Source organism: Lampetra planeri, chromosome 2 (genome assembly GCF_965212315.1).
Source record: "Lampetra planeri chromosome 2, kcLamPlan1.2.h2, whole genome shotgun sequence".
Classification (NCBI taxonomy): Eukaryota; Metazoa; Chordata; class Hyperoartia; order Petromyzontiformes; family Petromyzontidae; genus Lampetra; species Lampetra planeri.
In genome coordinates this window covers 34,623,999-34,648,548 of record NC_136108.1, presented here as the reverse complement: position 1 = coordinate 34,648,548, position 24,550 = coordinate 34,623,999, and the positions used below count along the sequence as shown (strand labels likewise).

The 24,550-nt window shown below is 49.3% G+C and overlaps 1 protein-coding gene across 1 annotated transcript in view; it reads right to left on the bottom strand.

The window, feature by feature from the left end:
- Positions 1-22,830: 22,830 nt before the first annotated feature.
- The window catches only part of LOC144732577 (V-type proton ATPase subunit H-like), a 109,559-nt gene continuing 107,839 nt past the window's right edge, over positions 22,831-24,550 (bottom strand). The window contains exon 15 of the mRNA XM_078614024.1: positions 22,831-23,764. Within this exon, the coding sequence (XP_078470150.1) occupies positions 23,707-23,764 (58 nt within the window). The 3' untranslated portion in view covers positions 22,831-23,706. The remainder of the gene's footprint in view (positions 23,765-24,550) is intronic.

The window sequence follows — 24,550 nt, the reverse complement described above, 5'->3', positions numbered from 1 at the left end:
GAGTGCCAGGCGCTGGTGAGTCTGCGCGTCTGTAACATAGACGCACTGTGGAGGCGAGGGTGAGGGTGGACCACACCCGTTTGTGAAACTCCCTCCTCACCCGTGGGCCTCGAGGTCACCATCTCCCATCTTACCAGGCTCTGGCAGTGCAGCAAGTGGACTGATGTCAATTCGTATGCGGATTAAGTGTTACCTGCCCCCCCCCACCCACCCACCCCCTTGCACGTATGGGCGTTCTCCAGTTATCGTGTTTTCTCCCACGTATAACAACAAAAAACTCATTGATGGAGTTTGGCAAAGACATTCAAATATAGGACTACAGAGCTCGGGCAATTATTGGTGGCGTCGGCGCTGGCTGCCTTCACAAGTGCTTGTCTGCGGTTTTCCCGCGCCTCCGTGCCACATTTGCGTCGAGTGCGGTTCGCAGGCTAATCCTGTTCGTGTCGAGGTGCATCATTATCATCATTAACTGGTAAGGCCCTCTGACTAATGTAGCTCTTTTTCAGAAGCGACCTGGCCACAAATGATGGCTCAACAAAGTGGCTTATATCGTGTGGAAATGTATAGCAGTCAAACGCTCTAAACGCACGTTGATACTAAATGCAGAGGGAAAACCCGGAGGGCCCGGAGAAAAATCCACGCTACCTCTGCCAGAGCGAGAGAGAGACAGACACGGAAAGTCCAAATATACAGCAGGCGTCAGGGTTGGGCTCGAACCCACGACCTCCTGGACACCAGGCGAAGTTGTTAACATCTCCTAGCCACCGTGATGATGATGAGAGAGAGAGAGACACGCAAACTCCAAATATACAGCAGCAGCAGGCGTCAGGGTTGGGCTCGAACCCACGACCTCCTGGACACCAGGCGAAGTTGTTAACATCTCCTAGCCACCGTGATGATGATGAGAGAGAGAGAGACACGCAAACTCCAAATATACAGCAGCAGCAGGCGTCAGGGTTGGGCTCGAACCCACGGCCTCCTGTGTACCAGGCGGGGTCGTCTCACAGTGGAGCCCACGAACGCGATCCATTCGCCCCACGGCCTCCTGTGTACCAGGCGGGGTCGTCTCACAGTGGAGCCCACGAACGCGATCCATTCGCCCCACGGCCTCCTGTGTACCAGGCGGGGTCGTCTCACAGTGGAGCCTACGAACGCGATCCATTCGCCCCACGGCCTCCTGTGTACCAGGCGGGGTCGTCTCACAGTGGAGCCCGCGAACGCGATCCATTCGCCCCACGGCCTCCTGTGTACCAGGCGGGGTCGTCTCACAGTGGAGCCTACGAACGCGATCCATTCGCCCCACGACCTCATGTGTACCAGGCGGGTCGTCTCACAGTGGAGCCCACGAACGCGATCCATTCGCCCCACGGCCTCCTGTGTACCAGGCGGGGTCGTCTCACAGTGGAGCCTACGAACGCGATCCATTCGCCCCACGACCTCATGTGTACCAGGCGGGTCGTCTCACAGTGGAGCCCACGAACGCGATCCATTCGCCCCACGGCCTCCTGTGTACCAGGCGGGGTCGTCTCACAGTGGAGCCCGCGAACGCGATCCATTCGCCCCACGACCTCCTGTGTACCAGGCGGGGTCGTCTCACAGTGGAGCCCACGAACGCGATCCATTCGCCCCACGGCCTCCTGTGTACCAGGCGGGGTCGTCTCACAGTGGAGCCTACGAACGCGATCCATTCGCCCCACGACCTCATGTGTACCAGGCGGGGTCGTCTCACAGTGGAGCCCACGAACGCGATCCATTCGCCCCACGGCCTCCTGTGTACCAGGCGGGGTCGTCTCACAGTGGAGCCCACGAACGCGATCCATTCGCCCCACGGCCTCCTGTGTACCAGGCGGGGTCGTCTCACAGTGGAGCCCACGAACGCGATCCATTCGCCCCACGGCCGCGTGTCAGCGAGCAGGAGAACCCGCCGTGCTCCGTGCCAGTGTTGAAATGCGGGGAACATCGCAAGCGGCTCTCTCCCTCTCTCGCTCTCTCGCTCGCTCGCTCACTCTCAGCCCGCTTTGAAAATTGTCTCACGTGCTGATCGACGGTTGGCGGGGACAGATTTGATTCAGGCGCTTCCGTGTGCAGGGAAACTCGGAGGGAATTCAACGTTGTGATGGTGCCACAGTGGGCCCGTGGTATGTGGATGGACGTGTATTTTTGGAACGTAAACATCCCGCGTTGGGAGTTCCTTTAAAAGAGAATGCACTGCCGTGTGTAAAGTACCCTGCAATATGACCCTCGAAGGAGAGTTAAGGCAAAGAGTGGAGACAATGTCGTGGGAATGGAGGCGCAGCGTTTAGCACGTTGCATTGTGAGTTCGATTCGCGGCCACGACTCACATCAGTGGCGAATGATATCTGATCTGTTCCGCAGTCGTTTTGCGAGAAAAACGCATTGGTGAGCGCTGTAACAGAACGATTTTAATCCGCAACAGAATGAATGATAAATTATGTTCATGTCCAGGGCAGCTAATGGTCGTGATTGGGCGAGCTAGCCAGCAAAAATGCCACAATGGGCTTTTTCACATCCACAAGTCGTGTGCGAGGAGTCATCATACCGATTTCTATTTTTAAAAATCGCCTCTGATCGATCACTGCTTGAATGTGTGTCTATGTGATCGAGCAGTGATCGAGCTTTGGATTCGTGCTGCTGCTGCTGCTGCTGAAAAGTCGGTATCGTTTCTGACGATTCCCCGTTCCGGTACAGTGGCTTATTTGGGCAATAATAACGCGTGGCCAAAATACTGTAACCGTCAAGTCCCAATCCCTCCATATACGGGCCTCAAAATGAAAGTCATAATGTATCATTCGACCGAGCCGTGCAACACACTAGGGGAGGTGATACAGATTGTCAACAGACTTGGCCGCTGGTGGCATCAACATCGAAGAGATCTTTATCCGGCAGAGAATTGGAAACATCATCATCATCATCATCAGCCGCGCTAGCTGACATGTGTTGTTGCGCAACAGCTTGGGGAGATAGAATCTAACAATATTTTTCTCCTTGGTCTGTTTTCTGACAAGCATGTATGCGTGTGGTTGGTTCATGCCCAATATCATGCCCAGGTTGCTGTCACTGACACCCTATCTGGACGGTGTTAGTTTAGAGGATGTCACCCTCCCTGGGCAATCGCCTGTCCCCCACGGTTCTGACGATGTGATGGGATTGGGAAAGTCCATAAGGGTGCGAAGGTGCACACACACAGCCTCTCGCGATATCGCCGTTAGATTTTTGCATAAATAGTAGTGACTAATCCCATATCTGCATTTTGCATAAATATGCTAAATTCCTCTGTTGATATGCAAATTCCTTTGTCAAGGCGCACTTCCTCCTCTAACCCAGCTTAAATATACGCTGCCAAGCTTGGTGGTGTTCATTCAGACGCTGTCTTTCCGACAGACCTGTTCTTCACCTGAGGACGGCTGCTTGCGTTGTGGCCGAAATGTCGTGAGAATTGTATTTTATTATGTTTTATTTTTATTATTTTATTATTTCCCTTCTACGTGACTTTACCGAAAAAACCAAGAAGACATAAATATTTGCTTTATCGCAATTAACGTTGCTATCAAACGACTTCAACTGGGCATGATATGCATCTGAATGGCGTCTTAATTTATCGTTACATGTAGGAGAGAGTAATGAATAATTTTCCGCATGAGAAACTGTTATGTACTTTTTTAAAAAAATGAAACAATATAACCTTGCATCGCCCTTTTTTCTAATTTACAGCCCTTCGTCAACCTTCTGCTGATTGAAGGCCTTCCCATTCCGTGTAAGTCATTGGGGGTTGTTTGACCATACTTCACCACGCGGGTTAGTGCGTGTTGGTGAAGGTGGAGTACGCTACAGGACCGGTTCAGACGTCACTCGCCGGTCACTGCTCCCCATCGACAAAATCGATGTTGATGCCACTGCACACAGACCACCGCCACTGCACCACCCCGATATATTCATGAATTTATTTGCCCTTTTTCCCTTTCAATTCTGCATATACCTCGCTGGTCTCGTCCAGGAGCATAAACCATCATCACGCCAACTTTGCTCATCCTCACAGCAGCGGCTCTTGGCTGGCCATCGAACAAAGGCGCGCTTTCAGATGCGCTTGTGTGGCCGTCTGGAACGCTCTTCCTTCCGATATTCCAAAGCCACTGGAGCTATACACTTCTTGATCTTGACTTGAAAACCAATTAATTTAGAACTGATTTTTGCGTCTAGTGTGTTGTCCCTTTCCCCCCGCACCTCCGATTCGCAAGCTTGACTACGTACGGTGCAAAAGAAGTTCAACATACACACATACAAATTTACGAACCAATACACATCGTCATTCATGTATATAAATTGTTATGACCGGCTCTCTGTAAAACATTTATCAGTTCGTTTAAGACGTGTCTTGCTCAATGTTGTATTTTTTAACAAGCTATGTAATTATACAAAGGTGGGGAAGGAGGGGGAGGAGACGGGTGGGAGCGGAGGAGGATGGCGGGGGGAGTCGGGGAGGGGGGCAACCCACGGTGGGTTCGGACATCTGCCTACATCGTGACGTCATCTTCACCGGGGGCGGGGGGGGGCTCTTAAAGGTGCCCTCCACATTGATGGAGATCCCTTTAAGAGTGAGGTCTAGCGGTACCACCTGTCCCAGACTCGGGGGAATTGGCGTGCGCTCGGCTGGCAAGAGTTGATTTGTGCCAAGGTCTGGTGAGCGGCGTTGCGTTGAACTCTATTTCAGGAGACTGCACAGTGTCGATGGACCCTGGTACCGGCTGAGAAATGCGCCTTTGAACAAAGTGGTTCGGTCCGTTGGAAAAGGTGGCGACCCTAGTTATGGGCCCAGGGTTGGCTTTCCACCACGACCATGATGAATTCGCAGTGGCTGACCTCGAGGCAATTAAATAAAGAATTGGAAATAGCTACGCTGGTGTGAGGATCAGATGAGGAATGAAGATGCGACGACAAAGACTGACTATGAGCACGGCGTACTGAGAAGGCTGATGAAGAATTGATTGAGGAAGGTGGCATATGCGGGACATCGCTTCAGAGGGTCACAGCTGCAGTGGAATAAATGGGGCCGCAAGGCCCCGGATCGCCGTGGTGGGAGTGAACATTTTAACCCGACTGCGTTCCGATAGGAATCAATGATTCATTTTTTTACTCATAGATAGACCCCTAGGCTAACACACAGACCTGCTCAGAGACCCACAGACACGCACAGGGACTCACAGACACGCACAGATACCCACATACGCGCACACAGACCCACAGACATGACCAGAGACTCACAGACACGCACAAGGGACCCACAAACACACACAGATATCCACAGACACGCACAGATACCCACAAACACACACAGAGATCCACAGACAGACACAGAGACCCACATACACACATATATACCCACACACACAAGAAATATCAGTGTACGGTCCAGATCTAGTGCACAGCTGGAGACACAGAGAATGTGATTTCTGCAGGGAATACAGACGGGAAGGTGGGAGAAGAAGGAAACGGATCTGTTGGTGGGACAGTTTGCGGTAGATGGACGATGAAGTCCGTAGAATATGGAAGCGTCTCTCATGGACATCAACCGTCAGTTGCGATGATGATGCGAGATAGACATGCAGTAGATATACCTCTCATTCTGTTACAAATTGGCCCCGTGTAAGCATAGGGAATTTCAGAACAGCAGGGCTTGGAAATATCCTCTGACTCTTGACTACGGGGGATATCTGAGGCTCTGATCTGTGACTGTAAGCCCCGGAGACTGAGAAAATGGCAATTCAAATCAGCATCTCGTACCAGGGATAGAGAAATTGATTTCTTTGTGTGGCCTTCAGAGAGATTGGTAACTGGCAGCTCTCCTGTGATCGTGATAATGGGGCTGGAAGAAGTTGCTTCATGACAATGACGCGTGTTACCAATGATGATTATGATTACTTGCCACACTGGTTCGAGTTGAGGTTTACTTGACAAGTCGAGATGATCGAGATACCACGGGATGTCTCATTTGCAAGCGTGACCTCGGTCAACAAAATGGGAAAAACTCAACAGAGCAACGAAGCAAAAAATACAATTAGAGCAAAGAATTATGATGGTAATGATGACGATGAATTGAGATGCACAAACGAGTCGTGGTATCCATAAAAGAGGCTTTTTTGGTCGCGAAAATACTGGTCGTGAGAAGCCTGCGTGTTAAACTGAGGAGTGATACGTGATGATGCTATCCCAACGATGATAGCGTGTGCCTGCGAGATGTTGCGATAATCACACGCATCGGCAGTGTCACTCACAGTGGCACTCACACATCGGCAGTGTCACTCACAGTGTCACTCACACATCGGCAGTGGCACTCACAGTGACACTCACACATCGCCAGTGTCACTCACACATCGCCAGTGTCACTCACGCATCGGCAGTGTCACTCACACATCGGCAGTGTCACTCACGCATCGGCAGTGCCACTCACACATCGGCAGTGTCACTCACGCATCGGCAGTGTCACTCACACATCGCCAGTGTCACTCACACATCGGCAGTGTCACTCACGCATCGGCAGTGTCACTCACACATCGCCAGTGTCACTCACAGTGTCACTCACACATCGCCAGTGTCACTCACACATCGGCAGTGTCACTCACAGTGTCACTCACACATCGGCAGTGTCACTCACAGTGTCACTCACACATCGGCAGTGTCACTCACAGTGTCACTCACACATCGCCAGTGTCACTCACAGTGTCACTCACACATCGCCAGTGTCACTCACACATCGGCAGTGTCACTCACAGTGTCACTCACACATCGGCAGTGTCACTCACAGTGACACTCACACATCGGCAGTGTCACTCACAGTGTCACTCACACATCGCCAGTGTCACTCACACATCGCCAGTGTCACTCACAGTGGCACTCACACATCGCCAGTGTCACTCACACATCGGCAGTGTGACTCACAGTGTCACTCACACATCGGCAGTGTCACTCACAGTGTCACTCACACATCGGCAGTGTCACTCACGCATCGGCAGTGTCACTCACACATCGGCAGTGTCACTCACAGTGTCACTCACACATCGCCAGTGTCACTCACGCATCGGCAGTGTCACTAACAGTGTCACTCACACATCGCCAGTGACACTCACACATCGGCAGTGTCACTCACACATCGCCAGTGTCACTCACGCATCGGCAGTGTCACTCACAGTGTCACTCACACATCGCCAGTGACACTCACGCATCGGCAGTGTCACTCACACATCGGCAGTGACACTCACAGTGGCACTCACACATCGGCAGTGTCACTCACACATCGCCAGTGTCACTCACAGTGGCACTCACACATCGGCAGTGTCACTCACACATCGGCAGTGTCACTCACAGTGTCACTCACACATCGCCAGTGACACTCACACATCGGCAGTGTCACTCACAGTGGCACTCACACATCGCCAGTGTCACTCACACATCGCCAGTGTCACTCACAGTGTCACTCACACATCGGCAGTGTCACTCACACATCGCCAGTGTCACTCACAGTGTCACTCACACATCGCCAGTGTCACTCACACATCGGCAGTGTCACTCACAGTGTCACTCACACATCGGCAGTGGCACTCACACATCGCCAGTGTCACTCACAGTGGCACTCACACATCGGCAGTGTCACTCACACATCGGCAGTGACACTCACAGTGGCACTCACACATCGGCAGTGGCACTCACACATCGCCAGTGTCACTCACAGTGGCACTCACACATCGCCAGTGGCACTCACACATCGGCAGTGTCACTCACAGTGGCACTCACACATCGCCAGTGTCACTCACAGTGGCACTCACACATCGCCAGTGTCACTCACACATCGGCAGTGTCACTCACGCATCGTATATTTGTGAATTGCGCAACGCTGAATCGACTGCATTGATCAGTGTGATATCATTTGCGTACGGTAATCGAGCAGTGAATATCAAGAAATGCCATTCCATCCCCCACCTTTCAATACGGTAGCCACGTACGTTTTACGTTGCCCTAGTTTATCATAAGGGGCACGATCCAGCGCATTGTAATGTTATTTTTAAAAAAAATGCAGATTGAAGCGGTCCTTTTTTTTCTGCACAGTTAAGGGCCGCTGTAATGGAAATGATCTTGGCTTATCAAGTCCCCGCTGATAATTGCAAAGAGGCTGCAAGAGCACTTTAATTTCTCACATGTCGAGCCGCCGTAACCACGATGTGAGCTGCCTGGCTTCGTACCTTTTCGTAACATCGTGGGAGAAATGTGCAACATGTAATGCGTAGGTTTTCACGCTTGTGCCGTATTGCCTCTCGATTGTGTGTTCACGACGTTTTGCATACGCAGTGCGACTTGCACATCGTGTGGATATTAATATATACACACAGTGGTCAAATTGGAAATGTAGAAGTCCCGGTATGAAACCTATTTATCCTGCAGCTCACGTTAACTTATGCTTCCCTGGTGCGGCTATTTTACACGGGAGATTCGTGGTGCTGCGTGAGCACAGCAGGAACAACAACAGCAATAATAATAACAACAACAAAGACCAAAACATCGACATTGCTGGAGAACGAAAACTGCGTCCTTCAGGAGAGAGACCGGAAGGGGGGGGGGGAAACACATGTATTTAGAGAAGATACACCGGTTAAAGGGATCACATTGTTCGCTCGTGAAAGTAAGTGGGCTTGAGCAAGGACACTCGAATCGACGGACGGTGACTCAGCGCTGCCGTGCGCCTGGAAATCTGCGCGCCTCTCTGGATGAGGTTTGGGCCCACGGCGCCTGCGACGGCCTTCAGGCACCACAGCCGCGTCGCCGAGTTGCGTGGAGATCTGCCAACACGTCATTTTACTCCCCCCGCGCTCATCGTGGCGGGTAAATAAATATCGTTCCATGGGTTCCCTTTTCCTAAATCGTAACATCTGTTGAAGCCACCAAATCTGTCATCTTCTCACCCGCCCTTTTGCACACTGCAATTTTTTTACGCGTTTTTTTTTCCAAAATACAATTGATATTATCAGATCCTCGTCATCTGCCTCCGGCGTAGTTACACGACCGGGGAGACCTTTAACAACGTTCACTGAAACTACGCCTGCGTGCCAGTGTTTCCATTCTCTGTGTCCGTACGTTACGCGCATTTTCACCAATTCCTTTCAGTCTGGTTTTGTGCCGTCTGCTTTAAAAAAAATGCAGCTAATCGCTCTGCTCGTTCAGCTGCAGCGGTCCGACGAGATGGGACACATTTAGAGCAATTTGACAAATGTAGGATAATTTGGTCGGATAAAATCATAACAGGACCAACATTCCCCCTGCCTGGCGAATATCTACCAAACTCCCCCCCCCCCCCCTCGGCAAATCGAGATGCTCGTTATTCCTGTGGAGTAATTTTCACAGCAGCGGAACTTCGTGTGACTTTTTGTCGTACGTGCAAATGAATAATGTTGCAAACACAGTCATCGCAACCGAACTTGCCGGTGTCGGCTGCTTGCGCTCTCGTGCCCCCTGCACAACGCGGGGAATTGTCCGACGCGTGATTCAAGCTCCGTCCGATACATCGTAAAATTAGGGAGGGAGGGGGGGGGGCCGCGGGGAACAACCAAAAATAGTTGCGGCCGTGTTCTCCTGATTTAAAGGCGCACATTTCCCCCCGTATTTGTCTTGGTGGTGACGCTCAAAGATCCTCACGGATAGCTCCAAGAACACATTGCTGTCTCCCGTTCAATACTAACCAGAGGCAAGCGTGCGCATGAGCTGATCTCATCCCTCTAAGTACTATTTGCGATTTGTCGATCAAGGGTTTCACAGTCATCAACATCTTTTTTTTTGGCCTTCGTGCTTCCGATGTTTGGAGAGACACCCGCCTTAATTCTTGGTGTTCCAAAATTGTAGTGTTTTATTGGGCATCTTCATCGATTTTTCATACCTCCTCTGAGTTTCTCGTGGCTTTTTGATAACTTTTCCCCTCCCACCCCCTATCGTCATCTTCATCATCAACAGCCATGGTCAACCCACTGCTGGATGAAGGTCTTCCTAAGGTTGCCACCATCTAACACGATCCCACTCAAATACATGTCGGGGGGGGGGGGGGGGATGTGCAATGCACAACAGGGAGGATCATGTTAGTAATTAAATTATCATTTGGGATTTTTTTTTTTTGGGACAAAACTATCAATCACTGTGCTCCAATGCTGTATTAATGCTCGTGGCTGGAAATTAGAGCAACAATACATTTTCAGCCTTAATGGTCATGTTTAAAATATACATATGTATTGTTATATTGACACAATAAGGGGATGTATTTAGCTTCACTGATGAGCAGCGGAAAAATATGTTTTACTATTAACAAATTGTCAGCAACAAATATAATACCGGAAAAAAAACATGCACCGAAACACATTCTGTTGTCTCCTTTGATTCGCACGCTCAACAACTAATATCATCATCAGCCATGGTCAACGCACGGCTGGATGAAGTCTTTCCTGAGCCGCCACCGCCTCAGACGACCTCACAATGGTTATAATCCACCCAGCACACACACGAACCTCATCGTCTCGTTCTGGACCACAGTATACCACTCTCATGCTTTGATAATTGACATTATTCAGAAAATGTGTTTTTCAAGGGGGGGGAGGATTATTGCTAATTTACCACATAGTACAAGCTAAACAAATAGGTGAGCCTTGTTGATGAATAATATTATTCTTTTGTGAGCAATGTCACACGGTGCGGTAATTCATAAATATAGGCATTAAATATTACAGTGAACTAAATTAGAGGCCAGCCAATTTATTTAAATCTGACAAAAACAATGGTTTGGAAGGCAACATTACTTTTAGGCATATCAATAAATTATCTCTGTCAATAATTAATAACGCTTTGGTGGAATTCCGTGATGAATGTTTATGTTAATCTGCCCTCAAAGACAATAGGGGTCTCTGCGCATAACCATGACAGATGTCCGTACCGTTGGGGATACCATTTATTTAGCGGTGTAGTGTTTAAAGCCGTCACAAGCGAACCTATGCAACTGACAGCATTAACCTTCCTGTAGACATCAGTGGCGTGTGATAGCCAGACACGCGAAGCCTCGTGACCTTTATTCACCCACGGCTGGAGGGAGCTCTACGGGTTATTTTGGCCTACTCTTCCTTAGATTGCCTCAGGAAAGAGGTGGGCGTACCACACAATTCACCCCACCACACGTCACCGCGAGATGTGGTGCACCCATTGCACGCTGCTGGCTTGAACTGCCAACCTCTGGGATTGCAAGTCTAGCATCTCTTCTTTTACCAGTGTGCTCACTCACGATCATGCATTGCGCATCCTCATTACATTGGACGAGTCACTCGGTCGCAAACGGTAACCATCTCCAAGGTATGAACGCATAAAACATGCACATTTATTTTGGGCTGAGCAAATAGCGCAGCTCTCCGACGTGCTTTGGGTTGTACTGCGCGTTGCTCGGCATGCTGTCTCTCCACGTGCAGTTGTTCTTCAGTGTCTGGGAGCGAAACGTCGGACATCGTGCCGAACAACATGCAGAAGATCGTGTAAATACACCGGAGAGCTGTAATTTGCAAACCGTGAAAACAAAGTGCAAACGTCGGATCGGTGCTTAATTTAATCCGCAATAGTCCTGAACGCGATAATGATCATTCATTTGATATTGCCACATCCACCGAGCTTTGTTTGAGTCCTACACCTGTTCATAGGATTTTAGGAATGTGGGGCACCGTTAGATATGATCATGGATAGGCGTATCTTGTAGTCGGCTGCTCGTGCATCATGATCATAATCCCTACTCCAAGCCAGCACAGCAGGCGTTAACGACAATATTGAGTGATGAATTAAGTCTTGAGTGGGAAGTATCTTATTTCAAGTAAGCACGATATGATATTTCAACAAATTTAATGCAGCGCTTTGGAGGAAAATGGGGAAGGAATTTTTTATTAAAATTGACATCTCTGAGCCGAACAAAGTGGCCCATGAATGATGTGGCCCTGGATGTGTGTTTGGCAAACGTACGGCGTGGAAGAAGTTCAACGAGGAGTCGGTTTAATCACACAGCATTTGCCTGGATTCGAAGCTGCGACCTCGGTAGTGCCAGTAAACACAACGAGCACTTCTAAAGACGTGAGTTTTCCTCTAATGTGGTGAGTTGATGGTTTGAACCCAGTCGTACCGTTAAATTAGGTTCTGCACTTACTTTGGTTAAATCTCACCTCTGAGAATTAAAATATAGTTTTGACTGCTCTCCAATGTAGAGTGGGTGGGAAAGTGCTGCCCTCTGCTGTGTGAGCCAGAGGTCACTCTATGTGATATCCACTTCAGTCGCCCATTCTCGAACACGAAAGGTCGCGCTGCTCTGCGAGATATCCGAATTGGACATTTCATCTCATGCCGTGACGCCAAAAGCGCAATTGGGATACAATTGTGGTAAAATGACAGCAAATATATACAGTAAAACCTTGGATTGCGAGCATAATTCGTTCCGGAAACGTGTTTGTAATCCAAAGCACTCGTATATCAAAGCACTCGTATATCAGTTGTGATCACGTGACGCTCAGCAGACAAAGTATATACGTACTACTCGTATTGCAAGACCTCGGTCGTTTATCAAATTAATATTTATTTAAAAAATTTGCTCGTCTTGCAAAACACTCGCAGACCAAGTTACTCGTAATCCAAGGTTTTACTGTATTTGTAAGTCACATTTCACTTAGCTTGATTGCAAATGTAAAGAAGGGGTACCTGAGATGCTGGGTCCCATGAGCAGAATGACATCACAAAGAAGCGCGTGTTACTGTAACCTTCAGGGATCACAGCGGCCGTAGCCACTGCTGTAGAGTTTGACCTTTGATATATTTGTGTATTTTTAGAAGGGTAGGACGGGAGCTTCCGAGTGGCGTGCGGGAAGGCCGAGTTGGCGGAGGCTAAGATTGGAGGTTGGGGGGGGGGGAGGTTAATAGTAGCAGCTGAGTGGCGCTGGAGGTGATGGCCGGAGAGGGAACGCTATCGCTCAGGGACCCGGTGGCCTCACCGGTGCGTCGGCCGTGATGGCGAACGCCGCGCGACACCCTCCCTCTAGGGTGGGCAGAATCTCTCTGGTGGTGGAGCCCCTCGCGACAAACAAAACACCACACAGATCCACCCTCGCCACCCTCGCCACCCTGGTGGGTGATGGCAGCACGGAGGGCCTTGACGCCGACCCCCCGTAGAGGTTGTTGTCTCCAAAGCGGCGCCTGCCGACGGCCCCGTTGATTTGTGGGAATATCCAATTGTACGTCACGTTTTTGTGTGCGCGCGTGTGGTTTTTGTTGTTGTTGTTCTAGGGTATGAAGCTTTTCAACATCGACGATTGTATGGGGGGGGGGGGGCACTGACGCTGCGTCATGGATAGTAGCCTAGTCGCCGTGTCCATCTCCCGGCGTGGCAGACGATGGTGCACGTTTCAAGTTACATTTATTAGGTATAGCCCTGTGAGCCATGCGGCTCTTGAGTCTTTTAAATCTCTCCCCCCTCCCACCGCACGCCCCCTCCCCCCCCGCACCCCCCCCTCCCGCCTCTGTCCACCCAGCGGTGTCGCGCGGCTTCACCGCGACCACTTCTTTGAGGACGTCTGGCCCGGCGTGAAACAGTTTGCCGACTTAGCTGGAGCTCCCTCGCGTGGGAAGTCACCCAGAGCAGTGGCGTGGACGCGCATTTCTCGTGCTGATCCTTCACCTATTTCAGCGCGACACGTGAGAAAAGTGAAGTCCACTGATCGGCCACTGTTAACATCAGCGCCGAGTGATGATATGAAACAGTTGTGCATCACGCCGCAGTTAACTCGGAAATACAAGGACATCTTTTTGCTGTGTGTAAACATCAGTACTCCGCCACCGTGCCGAGATGTTAACTACCGCGCAGGAGGTCGTGGGTTCTCCCCGTGGTCGCGTGAGTTTTTCCCCGGCTCGTCCGGGTTTCCCTCCACATTTAGAAACACGCGTTTAGAGTATTTTGCTGCTACACATATCCAAATGATTATAAGCCACTTCGTTGAGCTATCATTTTGGGCCAGGTCGCTTCTGAAAAAGAGCTATACAGCTCAGTGGACCTTACCTGGACGAATACAAATTAACCCGTAAAAACAAAGTTTTTCACTATAAATCCTTTGTATGCGTGGCATCGGTTTTATTTTATTATTCATTTCTGTTTTTCTTGAGTAAGAGTTTCAGTTTTATCACATTGGTATTTTAAATTAAATATGAAAAAAAAATCCTAAAAAGTGGAAAATTTTGGATTTTTTTTTCACGAAAATAAATTATCACGCACAACGAGTCTGTGTGCAAAATGTTAGCTCGATTGGATCACGGGAAGTGGGTTAAAAAACGACCGAAAGATTTGCACGGTCGCAAGCAAGCAAGTGAACTCGCTAACACCAGCGGCGAGCGGTATCTGAAATAGTCCTAGGCCTCTTCCTCACCAACGCTCACTGACCAGCGTGGTGAAGTATGGTCAAACAACCCCCGAGACTGACATGGTGGTGTTGTGGGGTATACATTTTGCCCAGCAGTGGATTGACAAAGGCCCTGTAAAATTGCAATTTTAATTTCTATTCCACGATATAAAGTATTCTGCCTATATATATGCTATATATATATATTGCTTTTTCTTCTTGTCCGATTGGACAAGTAAAACTTGGGATAACTTTTTGTACACCAAAAGCGCACGCACATTCAAAATTGACTCGTGAGTGCTCTTCGGTGGAATGGAAAGGAAACGACGGTGGATCGGAGCCCACCGAAGGCTCGAATGTCAAAGGCTGCAAAGGCGCAAAGGGGAACTGGGAAACGCGCTGCAAATACGAGCTGTTTTCCAGCGTCTCGCGTGCCGGTCATCGTGACGTGCCGATGGTGTTTCATCTCCCGTCGAAGCTCTCCTGCACGTACGACGGAACGTCGGACATCGTGCCGGACGACGCGTGGCGCCACCCGCGGACGTACGGTGGCGGACGCCGACCCCTACGCGGTCGCACTGCGGGCCAATTGTTTGTACGCTTGCACAAAAAATAATATTCCCTGGGCTAAAATATGCGGATAGATTAGCGTACTTAATGAACAGGCTATAAATGATGATAAATGTGTAGGCGTTGATAACCGAAATTAAACAGATAAATATTGGGTTATTGTTTATAGTATGATATTAATTAGTGTCACACGTATATCTTGTGATACTGAGTTGGTAGTTGTACATGGGCACGAATAACAAAACCTCAACACGTTTAACAACAACACCGCCTGGCAAGGAGACCGGAACGCATCCAGCGAAGAGACGGAACGATGGAATCCGTTTTTGGTGCAGGTGCTCGGTGGATATTTTGCATCGCAAGGTGATTAAAGGTGACGACGGATTGGCGAAGCCTTCATGCAGCAGTGGATTGACCACGGCTGCTACTGCTGCTGTTTACGATGATTATGATTATGATAATCACGATGATTAATCACATTTTTTTTGTATTATAGGCGGCGTTTCGAGCAGTTGCTGTTTGATGTTTCATCTTAGGGCAATGTGGCTGACGAATGTGCGCTGAGACTTTGTATCGCGCAACATCAACATGCAGCTGCAAGATTTAGCAGAGGCACAGAGGAGCTCTGCAATTCTGAATCTATCTTTAAAAAAATAAATGATGAAAGGGCGGTCGCCCATTGTGTACGGCCCTGTGAGTCTGACACGTGTTTTTGATTTTAGACAGGACGCGAATTGAACAAATCTTGAGAGGCGGTTGCGTTTACAAACGAAATGAACACAAACATGCTTAACCCGAATTTGTTTCATGCATCCAGACACTTGGAGCTCCACACGTGGTGCACGAACTCGTCACGTGGCAAATCGTGACGAGTAAAGGCGCAGGCCTGCAATTACGTTCACGCTTCCCGTCCTCGCGGCAGAAAGATCTTCACTTCGATTGAGCTCTGGAGAGGGCCCTCTGGTGGAGGGTATTTTGGCCTCCCCTTGCACGCTGGCCCAGAAGAAGTGGCAGCAACCACACTTCATCACACCACACGTGACCCGCCGATTTACTTGTGGTGAACACAGATTGCTGTGCCGCGCCGACGAGATGTTAATTACCTCGCCTGGTATGCAGGAGGTCGTGGGTTCGATCCCAACCCTGATTCGAAATGTGGAGGGAAAAACCGGAGAGCCCGGAGAAAAATACACGCGGCCACGGGGAGAGAGACAAGCAAACTCCAAATATATAGCAGCAGGCGTCAGAGTTGGTGTCGAAGCCATGACCTCCTGTATACCAGGCGAGGTAGTTAACATCTCGCCACCGTGGCGCCCAATATTTCATCACCATTCAATTGTCAGCCACTGCCTCAATTGTCACTCCAGATTGATGTATTCTGACAAGAAGAGTATTTTTTTTAGTTTTCAAACTCTCAAAAAGTTTAACATTGTGATATTAATTTTTTTTTCACACAGTTGCTAAGCACAGGCTCAAAGGCCCCAAGACGTCATACGGCCATGAACACAAAGCGCAATACGATGTCACACGTTTCTTGAATTGAGCAAGGGCATCATTTCAAGAGCTTTGCATGTTCGAAATTGCACATATCCAATGTTATGCATGCAGAGAAATTCACAGTCCAGCAAGGTAAGCGGGCTTGGGCAGGAAAGAGAGCCACAAGGGATGAGGGCCAACGGGTGAGATAGTCGACAGAATTACAGCTCAAGGAGGGAATTTCCCCGAGAGAATAATCCCTGTGTGTACAGAGCAATGAGATCAGCTCAGAAAGGCCTTGATCCAGTAGTGGATAGACTAAAGGCAATGATGAAGTATGCAGATAAGAAGTACGGTGAATGCACTTTCAAACTTTAATATACAAAATATTACAACCACTTTTTGGTAATTTGCACCCATTGTTTTGACACATTTAGGTGACACTTACTCACTTCAGTTGAGCATCAACGGCTTAATAGTTCCTCCGTGGAAAAATTCTCAGTTCTGTGTCCTCTCCTGCGCCGTCACTCATCCGTAGGCATCCGCCTCGCCAGCGTGGTGGTGGTGGTGGCACGGGCGAGGCGACGTGGGACAAAACGCGACAGCGGGGAAATGCCTCGGGGAGAACGGGGAGAGGCGACTCCTCCGGGAATGGGGGGAAAGGTCATATTCCATTGATCCATCCTGTCGATCGTCCCTTTGATGCCTCGCCCGCTCGCGTTGGGTTTAAATGAAGTCACACTTATTGTTTTCACCCCGATGTAATCTTTCAGTAACAAGGCTTGTGCGCCTTGAAGGCGTGAGCGTTTCTTCTCCATCACGTTCCAACGACGAACGGCCACAGTCCAGTCGCCACACACACACAAATAAAATACCTCAAGCAGTGTATTCAGCAAGCGATAACGGCCGTGTCAAATAACACCCAACATTTGCTGCGGCAGAACACCTCGACTCTCGTTCGCCACTGATGTTCGCGGTGCGTGAGTGCAAATTCTAACCGAGGGCGGGATTCACTTCGGAATCCACCAACTTGATTCACAACCGGGACATCGATCAGTGGCCGCTACTCAATTCATTATCCGCGCAAAGGAAGACATCTTTAGCAGGATAATGCAGCGTGAGCCTCACCACGTGCTGCGGTGTCCCCCTCGTGGATAAGTGCTTTGTGTATAACGCAAGTGTCAACACGTGCGTCGTTTGTTCGTGTGTGACGTCCCTCCCTCAAACGCACTGAGGTCGCCATAGCAACTCGAGCAAGCGCAGTGGCTTGCGCATTGGCCGTGCTGCCTCGCAGAATACAACCGGGCAGCTCTTGGGCTCGCGAGCGCCTCTCGACCACTGTGGCAAATCGTGATGCTGTGCTGGCCGTTTTTAGCCGACCAGGTGTTGTGGTTTTAACCTGCTGTGAAAGAAAGAGCTTCATAGCTCATCGGATTCATCCAGATACAGATTGTGATTGTGATGGAGGGCGAACCGCTCGCAATCGGAAGGTCGCGAGTTCAAATTCTGCTTGCGAGTTGGCTCGGTCATTCATGATGTCCAGGGTCGATAAAATCGGAATTACTTTGTTGGAAGTCAAGAGTGGTTGTCCTATTGTGTGGCCCCTTGCTATCGGACTTTGAAATTCCCACCACTGATTCAGGGCTGTAAACAGGGGATGAGCACCGCCTCGACACTCACTAGGGCGAGAAATCTCTGAATTTGTTTTATGTCCCTTCACCGTTCCACCATAACAATGGCAGGAGCCGTGGCTTTGTCCCCCTCTCGCCTCTTCTTTCTTCATTCTATGGATGACGAAAGCATAATTTAGTTGTTTTTTGGGTCATCTTGCCTTTACGCAATGAGCACTTCGTGTTCTGGCGGAATTCAACCACCGTGAGAGACGCGGGGCGTTGTTTTTCCCGGCAACATCTTGCGGGTCACTCGAAAAAAATGTCGAACCCAACTCGATTTTTGCGCCGTTCGGGAAGCCGTAACGTTGCGCGAAGGAGCAACATAGACATTCACCGCGGGCCGAAGCTGAACGCCCACACCAGGTCCTCGAACGGCGCGACACTAAAACATAAACAACTCCGTGCTGCGTGGCCGCTCCCTCGTTTGCGAGGGCATTGTGGGGGTCACAGGCTCGGCGAGGCGGCGTTGTGCGCGCTGATGATTTGAAGAGAGGTGGACCCGGTCTTTGCTGTCGCTCGCAGATCGACTTTGCCGAGGGTAGAGTTCAGCCGAGGGGCGGCAGCTAGATGGATTTGGTAAAAAAAAATTATGCTTAATCGGGGGGGGGGGGGGGCGGGGCTAGAGTTGGCGCTGGCTACATTTGCGGGGATGCCACTTTGAACAAAAAGAGGCAAGTGAAAGCTGCTGTCGATTTTATTCAAAATAACCTTCGAACCAATCTACGACCCCCCCCCTCGGTCGCTCCGCATCTCGCTATTGCGTGAGCTTATTCAAGCGTAGCTCTCTCGCTCTCTCTATAATTTTGTTTTCTAAAATATTACTCGCCGCCAATGTCAGACAAGCGTTGCACTACATCAAATCCAATTACTCACATCTCATGTTGGGCTTTTTTTCCATCAAAAACTTGGTCAAATGTTGTCAAATTGACCTTCCCCACCATGTAGTTATTCGTATACGCATTTGGAAATGTACGAAGAAAAAAAAAATTACTTTCTTAATGGAAAAAGTTTAAAAATACTCTTTGCCATTTCACCGACGAGATGGACTTTTTGGCAAGCGCCGACGACTAGTGGTCAAGGCTGTCACTGTTTAATACCCCATCAGACGCCCAGTACCTTCACCCCCGACAGAGTTGAATACTTTTTTCGTAGGTACTCATTTTTCACGATGTAAAACACTTGGGTTTCCACTGCTGTATGCCAGAGGAAATAAAGATGAAGAATACGCCGGGAGCCGTGCATCAGTCGCTGTGACCGTTGTATAGACAGCTGAGTGACGTTCCAATTGTCGCGACCGACTGAAGTAATTTTATTTTTCAATTTCGATACGCGTAAGTGTGCGGAAATTGGTCTCTTACGGCGATTGGATCGATGGTATTTATTCAGGACAACTGCTGACCATCAGCAGTTGAACGGTCGTGAAGACTTCCTGCTGTGGTCGTTGACGTCGGATTGACCTGCCGGTCTTGGCAGAGCTGCGACATTCAGCTACAGCCGGAGTGAAAAGGACTAATGTGCACACAGAGATTTGTCGCCTCGGTGGTGGCGCTCGCCCATGGGGCAGACATTACATTTGGTGCCCCCTTTCAATGCACAACGTCCTAAGCCAGTTCTCGATTTGAAGTTTTCGTGACTGCAAAGATTCATACTCTTTGGTTTTTTCGGTAAAGTCACGACGTTTCTGGACGCTTGTGTTGCGCCCGAAACGTCGTGATTTAATTTATTTTAATGTTAGTTCTTGCTCGCTTTGCTTTGTGTCTAGCGCGAGCAGCGCATTGCTTGATACCTCTCGTGGGTTTTTCAAAAAGTGTGGGCATATCTCAACAATCTCTGCACTTCTGTCTGGTCTCTGTGAAGTGTTTGTTGATATTTTGAGATAAAAAAAAAAATAAGCGGCTTCTATTTCCCCACTCAAAATTCACGTTTCTTATCTGAATTGTCCTTGAGACGACGTTGGCTACCTTGCCAACGTCAGTCGCGAGGAACCAGCCAGCATCCCTTCTGGCAACGATGTGTCCTTGCCCAAGCTTCGCAGTTTATCATTCTTCATAGTCAATGTGGTGACTCTAACTCGCAATCATTCTTTGATCCACCCGTTCTTATTTTCTGCCTCCCAGTATAATTTCCATAGCGTGCACCTCTCTTGGCGTGTTTGCTCGCATAAATGAAGACTGAACAAACAGACGAAAAGTAGAGATACGTTTCATTCACAGCACCTCACTTCATTTTCACATTTTCTGGAATCTCAAAGTTCAGTTTCAACTGGAATTCCCTTCGTAGGCTATTTGAAAAACAACATCGCAGACGCATCAACTTGCCCACGCATGATTCAGGCTGTTATGAGCCCTCGGTCTAAACGGCACGTGGGCAGCAGCAGATAACCCAGCGCCTCCACCAATGAGCAACGAATCAAGAGTGTCATTTGAGGTCACCCATTCATTTTGGGATTTAGCTGGTGGTGGTGGTGGCGGTGGTGGCATTGGTAGAGGCTACGGTTTAAGAGTTCAAGTGGCACAGTTAAGGAGCCAATGGAGAAGAAACATTACACCAACAACGAGCATTACAGATCACAATAGATGTTTGGGTTAGGACATGTAATGACCTAATTATCCAATGTATTTATCACGTGACCAAGTATTTAGCACGCCAATTATGATTGTTGAAGAGCGATTCTCGCGATAAAATTGATACACGTAAAACATTTTGCAATTTCCAGCTTGCCATACGGAAGAAAAATAGATACAACCAAGTGTAGCATTATAACTCTTGAAACTAAGTCAAACATGATCAGGACAAGACCTAGAAAGTAAAAAAAAAATCAACACAGGAAATCAGAAACAAACCGTGTCAACTGCCGCGGCTTCAAGAACACAAATTTGCTCAGATCATCAATTACGTGGCCTAGCCACGAAAGAAAAAAATATTATGACTGACAAACACTGGCAGGGAAAACGACGTACGCGCGTGCCGTCATTCCGACGCACGCTGACCTCCCTCCCCTCCCTCCGCCCCCTCCCGCCCCTCCCCTACTCTTCCCTCCCTCCCCTCCCCCCTCCGCCCCCTCCCTCCCCTCCCTTACCCTCCCTCCCCTCCCTCCCCTCCCTCCCTCGCCAGCGTGGTGGTGGCGGCACGGGCGAGGCGCGGTGAACGAAACGCGACAGCGGGGAAATGCCTCGGGGCGAACGGGGAGAGGCGACTCCTCCTGGAATGGAGGAAGGGTCATATTCCATTGATCCAACCTGTCGATCGTCGCTTTGATGCCTCGCCCGCTCGCGTTGGGTTTAAATTAAGTCACACTTATTGTTTTCACCCAGATGTAATCTTTCAATAACAAGACTTGTGCGCCTTGATGGATTTTCGATAAAAAAAAAAACATTTTTAATTTGGTACGCACGATAAAAAGAGGGCTTTTAGATCCATCAACCCGAATTTGTTTCTACCATTAGCGCTGTGCTCGATTGCTATCGATATATTTTAGTTTTGTACATGATACTGCATCGTGAATAGTCCACTGCAAAAAATCTGCTGCAGAGACTGATCTCAAGTTTACCTGCAATAGATTCAGCCTGAATGAACTACATCTGGTCATGTTTCGGAAGCTAAGCAGGTTCAAGGATGGTTTGTGCTTGGATGGATAACACAAGCAGTGGTGAGATGTAAACTTTACAGCTCATCGGATTCCTCCGGCATAAATATATATTTTGATTATGACCTACCTCGCCTGGCATACAGGAGGCTGTGAGTTCAATACTGACGCCTTTATACAGGGTGTTTGAAAAAGATGGACCCGATTTGTGAAATATACTGCTTTGAAATTGGGTACATCTTTTTCAAACACCCTGTATTTGGAGTGTGCGTGTTCTCCCCGTGGTCACGTGGGTTTTTCTCCGGGTCCCCTGGTTTTCGACTCCACATTTAGAATCAACATCGCGCGTTTAGAGTATTTGTCTGCTATAAATGTCCACACGATGAGCCACTTCGTTGAGCTATCATTTGTGACCAGGCGGCTTCTGAAACAGAGCAACATAGTTCAGTGGGCCTCACCTGGTAAAAAAAAAAAAAACAGTTGAGTTTAAATATTTTTTTGCATAACAGATGTTTGAGAAAAAAAAAAGATGTTTGAGACGTGAAGCCGGAAGCAAGCGTGACGACGGTCGACAACGCTGCGTCGCTGCGTCTCCCACACGCGCCTCGACTCGTTCACCGCGTGTGCCGTCGGCGGCACGGCACGGCTTCCGCAGTGGAAAACCAACCTGGCACCTGCTGCCCCGCGACCACCGGGGATGGCTCGGCACGGCTCGGTTGTTGCAGTGGAGAAGAGTTGCAATCCCACATGGGTCTTGTGGGATCCGTGCATCGGTGACCCTGGTACCCTCGTCCTCTCCACTGGGACTCATTTGCATCTCGTTAGCCCTCGGGTCAAGCGCCAAGTTGCCCTGTCTCTCTCTCTCTCTCTCGTGTGTCCCTATTCTTACCCCCGCTCCGTACGCGTTTGCAAGCTGTCAATCATTTTTGTTTTCTTGCTTCCCTGTTTATTGTCCCTACGTGTTGCCCGCTGCTTTGCACAGCCTCATTGCTCACGCTCTGTTGTTATTGTTGTTGTTGTTGTTGTTTTCGTCGTCTTCCCGCAAATTATTAAAAACTGATCATCGCAAACCGTTGACAATAATCACACGTCTTTATTTCCGACTGAGCTTCCGCAGGCAGAGGTTATATCCTGCACCGATTGAGGAAAGTGAACGTGAAGACATCCGCACGGGAAGTAACTCGTCACAGAGACCCGTAGACTCGAATGGCTATAGATATGCTGGTGCGGAGCAGAGGGAATAGTGGGAGACCGAGGATAAGATGGGAGGACAAGGTGGGATGAGGTATGAGGGCAGCGCACGTGACTCGAGATGGGGCACAGAATAGCAGCAGCTGAAGAAAGAAAATCCGAGCATCCAAGCCCATGATGCAATAATGGAGCTTCTAGCTTTGAAATGGGTGACTGTGGGACCCCATGTAAGTAATGGATCTCTATACAAGTCTATGGTGTAAATATATATGGGTCATGTAAGTGTATACGTGAGTCAAACGGATCTGTAAGTTTATCGATCCCTATATAAGGATAGTGGATGTGACTAAGAGAAGAGGCACAGAATAGCAGTACGGTACAAGGAGAGCCCATTCGACAATGGGACTCGTGGCTTCTAAGATGATGACCATTAAAGAGGTTGAAGGAAAGAAAAATCGACAGGGAAACCGACAGATACATTTACAGAGGCAACGATCTTCAATCTCGATATTTCACTCCACGAGTCAGAGGAGGTACTCGAACCGCCGTCACCAGGGCAGCAGTTTTGAAGGAGGACAGCCCCAGTCTCGTGCGGAGCTGCAGTGGTGGCGGTGGCAGCAACGGTGGTGGCGGTGGCGGTGACGGTCACGGTGGCGGCAACGGTGGTGGTTGGTGGTGGTGGTGGTGAGGGTGGTGGCGGTGGTGAGGGTAGTGGCGGTGGTGAGGGTGGTGGCGGTGGTGGCGGTGGTGGCGCTGTTCTAGCTCCGCGTGGGAACGGAGCCCTGCTGGCTCTGGAGTTGCTTTCCCAGGTACTCCCTGCAAGTGCAAAGAGCCAAAGGCGTGAGTCAACGGCGCAATTCACCCGAACTTGTCATCCACGCTGCTTTGCGCAGTCCTGTCCCTCTGATGCGATCAGTGTGTCGTGAGACCAAGAGATCCGTGCGGAATTCTTGCAGGGCGTAGCACCATTGTCTTTTCAGCCAAGTCTGCCATTATTTTGATTTAAAGCTTTCGTGACTGCAGGGATTCATATTCTTGGTTCTGTCGGTAAAGTCACGTAGAAGATAAATAATAAAATAAAATAATATAAATATAAAACAATACAAATTCTCACGACGTTTCGACTGCAACACAAGCAATCGTCATTAGGTGTGAAATCCACAGCAATAATTTTTTTTTAAAAGTGGCGGTTTGTCCTGACGTCAGCACCAAGGACAGCGATTTGGCAGTTTGCCAGATGGACGAGTCCATCTATGTTCGGAAAAGAGGAGGGGGGAGCAGAAAATGGAATAGCCTCATGAACGAACCTCTTCATGGTAGCCAGATGGCTTGCAATGAACCTCTGCCATTATTTGTCAGATGTCCCTTCGCCACGTACGTCGAGGCTGTGCCTCTTCTCTAGAACGGTCCGAGGAAGTAGATATCACAGAACTGCTTCCGAGATCACCTCGTGTGACCCGTTATCCACACTCGGCGGTGGCACTTAACCACCCGTCCTGCTACAGCGATTAATGTCCGTGCCCTGACAGTCAACCCAATATTATTCTTATTAATTTTCAGAGCCGAAATGTAGCCACACTAAGTGCAAACCCCAAGTTAATG